General features: G+C 46.5%; 1 protein-coding gene across 1 annotated transcript in view; it reads left to right on the top strand.

Annotated features, from left to right (window-relative positions):
- Positions 1-3843, top strand: part of ABCA13 (ATP-binding cassette, sub-family A (ABC1), member 13) — a gene marked incomplete at its 5' end in the record, with an annotated part of 119386 nt that overhangs the window by 46338 nt on the left and 69205 nt on the right. Inside the window, one exon of the mRNA XM_008590977.1 lies at positions 325-434. Coding sequence (XP_008589199.1) covers positions 325-434 — 110 coding nt within the window. The remainder of the gene's footprint in view (positions 1-324; positions 435-3843) is intronic.

Here is a 3843-nt window from a genome sequence, read left to right on the forward strand (position 1 = left end):
AAAAAAAAAAAAAAAAAAAAAAAAAAAAAAAAAAAAAAATTTACCTTTGCATTTCAAGAGAATGGACAAGACAGGAAGAGAAAGCAAGTATCAGGTTTATTGGCAACAAAATCAATGCCTTGAACTACAGTAGGAGACCTAAAGTTTTCTAGAGGTACAGATGGTGTCAGCATGTGTTTTTCTGGTGTTCCTGTGAAGTAACTATGGTTGAGCAGGGAGGATGATTCTTACGTGTGTGTGATGACCTGGCCTTCTACACAGTAGAGATGCACTTGGGTTGCCAATTTTTACCCTTTAATGCCATTGTCTATTTTTTTTCCTAAGTGTTGTTGAAATGTGTCAAGTTTTCCAGCAGCCTATGAAGCCCTTGGAGGCCATTGAGACGCTGCAGAAAGTGGAGATGATGGTTTTGCAGGTGCTCGTCATCTTTGCAGGTGGGCTGCTTGTGTGAGACGTGCTCCAGAATTGCCCCATGCCCATTTTCAGAGCATGGCTGTCAGGGAGAGATTGCCCCTAAGTTTCTTTTAGAGCAAAGCACAGCCTTCTTGGCCTGGGTTGGTCAAGAAAAGCATCCTGAGGAAATAACTCCTAATCTAAGAATAATAATAATCTAATAGTAATCTAAATAATAATAATAATAATCTAATAATAAATCAGAGAACAGTAGAAGAGTAAGCATGTGGCATCAGATGACCCTAGGGGTGGGAGTCCAGGGCTGGCTGTGGCGGAGCTCCATGCAGGGATACATGGTTAATGCCTACTCAGTGGACCTCTGCTCCTCTCCTGGTTGGATCAGGTCCACCCTTGCTTTCTCATTTTTCTCCCAGTTCCTCCTCTTCTGGGCTCAGATTCATCTCACCAGCACCCACTGCCATCAGCTGTGACAGCCCAGCCTCCCTGTATGGCCCCTTCCACCACATGCTGTTCCGATGTTGAACGTGTGTCTCTTCACCATTGTGAGGAGTGTGCTTATCTATTGATTGTTATAAACCCAGCATATGGGGATCAGAACATAGGAGATGCTAATCAATGTTTGTTGAATGAATGAATGAATGCCAGGAGGCCTCATATGCTTATGTGTCGGTCCATTGGGATTCCTAATCATGCCGTGGGTTTATGTGGGAAAGCTGAGCCCTGAGAGACAGCGGATGGGCCATCTGTGCATCCTGGGCTTTTGTGTACTATTGAGCAAACTGTGTGGGCTGGGCAGGGCATTGTGGAGAGAAGAGTGGGGCTTACCCAGGGAAGGGCACAGTGGATGAATGCCCAAAGCCCACCATCAGAGGGGAAGGGTCTACACCCCCAGGGTGGATTATAAGGTGGGTTGGGCTGCTGTGGCTGGGAGCCAGAACCTGCATGAGGAAAAGTGAGCCTAGGCAGAAACCAGTATGTTTGTCTGAGCAAACTCAGACAAATAAGATAAATTCTGCTACTAAAGTGCTGGGAAGAAGTTAAGACAGGGTGATGTGGGTGGGAGTGAGAGGTGGAGGACAAGGGGAGGCCTTGGGGGATGCATCACTGGGTGGGGACATGCCAGGGGAAACTGAGTGATGAGCAGATGTGTCTGCCGTGTTCACTGTGGTGTCCCACAGGGTCTAGGAAAGATCATGTTGTAGCATTCGGTCAGTACATGTAGAAGGACTGACGGATCCGTGAGTGAGTGCTGGCAGCAGTCTGGGCATGTTTCACTGTGTGGGTGAATCTGCACCACCGCTGATGGGGTTCAGGCCCATGTGCTGGCTCATGTCTGCAGGGCTGCCTCCCCCGGAAAGGGATGGGCCACTTATCGTTATGTACCATTGTGTCTTGGGAAAGAAGGCCTTATGGTCTCCAGGTCTTCAGGCATAGAGACACACCTGACTCCTGTAGCAAGCGATGTCATAACCTGTGGTGTAATGGAGGGAGCAGGCACTTTGCAATCAGACAGGCCCTGTGCAACGCCTGGCATGAGCTGATTGACCCAGGGCAGGCTGCTGAGTCTCTGTGAGCCTCCGACAAAGAATGGGGTGACACTTATTTCAAAGCACAGTTGAGAGGATTAAATAAAATGCAGTGAACACAAGTCAGCTCTGCGGGGCACTGCTGGTGGCAGGTGCCCAGCACACACTGGCTCTCCTCCTCAGGCTCCAGGGCAAGTTTAAGATGGGTCTCCCTGCACGCCACTGGGAAACTCCTGCTCAGCTTACACAGAGCTGTTTTATCAGTGAAAATGGGTAATTTAGGGACTAACACAGGATTGGTTCTCATCTGCTCACACACCTCTTTTTTGTGATACAAATGTCTCTTTGAACCCAAGAATTGATTAATCTTTTGGGCTAAGAAGCATAAAACAACAGCAAGGGAGGGACTGAGGGAGGAAGTGAGAAATCCTTGATGTAAATGAAACTCCAAGTGTCACATGGGAGTTTTGTGTAGGGTTGTTATTATTTTAAAGAATATTTTTATTTCCAATTAGAAGGTGTTATGAACATGGGCGATATTGTCGAATGTAAAACGTTATGTATCTAAGTGCACATTGGGATGGTCAATACATAATTTCAGTGTATGGAAGCATGTCAGGTAAAACTCAGATCAAACATCTTATTGGTTTAGAAATCTTATCTGGCATATTGAATTCAGCCATGTTTGAAGACATAATTATTTTGACATTTCACAGTCAGCTAGTGTAATGGCTTTTAAATGAATTACACATTCATTAATACCCGAATTTATATTTATTTTGCCATTTCTGTATTGCAGCTGCTAACTTAATACAGCATACTTGAAATCACATTAGTAACAGAAAATTAATTTCTAATTTTTTATTTCATTTTAAGGAAACTCAAGCATGACTAACATTTAAACTGCCACCCACTTTCCTTATCAAACTGTCACTCCATTCCATAGATAGGAGGGCAGTGACAAATCCATAAAAAGAATAAGGACAGGCAATAGAGATTAGAGCAGAATGGACCAAAATGGGCAGATGGCTCTTCTGTCACATGAAGGGAACAGCAGTCAGGTCTGTAACTATTGTCATTGAAATGAAGTAGGTTTTTGCTACGCTACAGAGGTGAGTTTCCTATCTCCACTTCCCGTGAGAGAAGTTCTCATTTTTCTCTTTCTGATTTAATGCTTTACATATGCCAACGACTATTGCATGAGGGCCCAAGAGGCTCATGGACCTGAAGCGAACTCAGCAGGCATCTGCTTTAATCTTCTAATTTCACAGACTGGCAAATTGTGGCCTAAAGAGGGTGAGTGAGTTTTCTAGGGTTTTGGAGTGAAGAAGTCAGAGCCCCTCTCCAGGCGAGGAGACCTATAGGGGTCCGGAGGGCTGGAGGGAGCAGAGTGGAGGGGTCCAGAGAGAGTTGGTAGGTCTGGAAAGCCAGAGCAGGTGTCTGATTGTGTCTTCAGAGCCAAGAACAGGGACCATGGGTGGGAAGGGCTGGAGCCAAGGATTTGAAGAAGCAGCGAGAGGCGGACAAAGAGGGTCCCTGGGAGAGTAGGAGGGGCCAAGGCTGGAGATAGGCACTTGCCAGTGTCGGGACATTTGTCAAGTGTTTTTGAGGTTGTGGCGCTACTGCTAATGTCTGGAATCCTGCTCACAGTGCCAGTCGTAGCACTGTTAATCCTGTTCGTGATGCCAGTTGTCTAGCTACACGACCATGCCAGTTGTCGGGCTCTTTTACCTGCTGGTAATCCTGCATCAACTGGGCCAATTGTTGCACTAGGGCTGGGTCTGGAGCCCACAGACTCTTCAAGCCCGTTCACAGACTGGGTCAGAAACCCTTCACATGCCAGGCTGGGTCCCCAGGCCCCTTACATGTAGGTCTATGAGCTAGGTAACCAGCAAAAAGGTCC

This window comes from Galeopterus variegatus, unplaced genomic scaffold (genome assembly GCF_000696425.1).
Source record: "Galeopterus variegatus unplaced genomic scaffold, G_variegatus-3.0.2 Scaffold6527, whole genome shotgun sequence".
Lineage (NCBI taxonomy): Eukaryota > Metazoa > Chordata > Mammalia > Dermoptera > Cynocephalidae > Galeopterus > Galeopterus variegatus.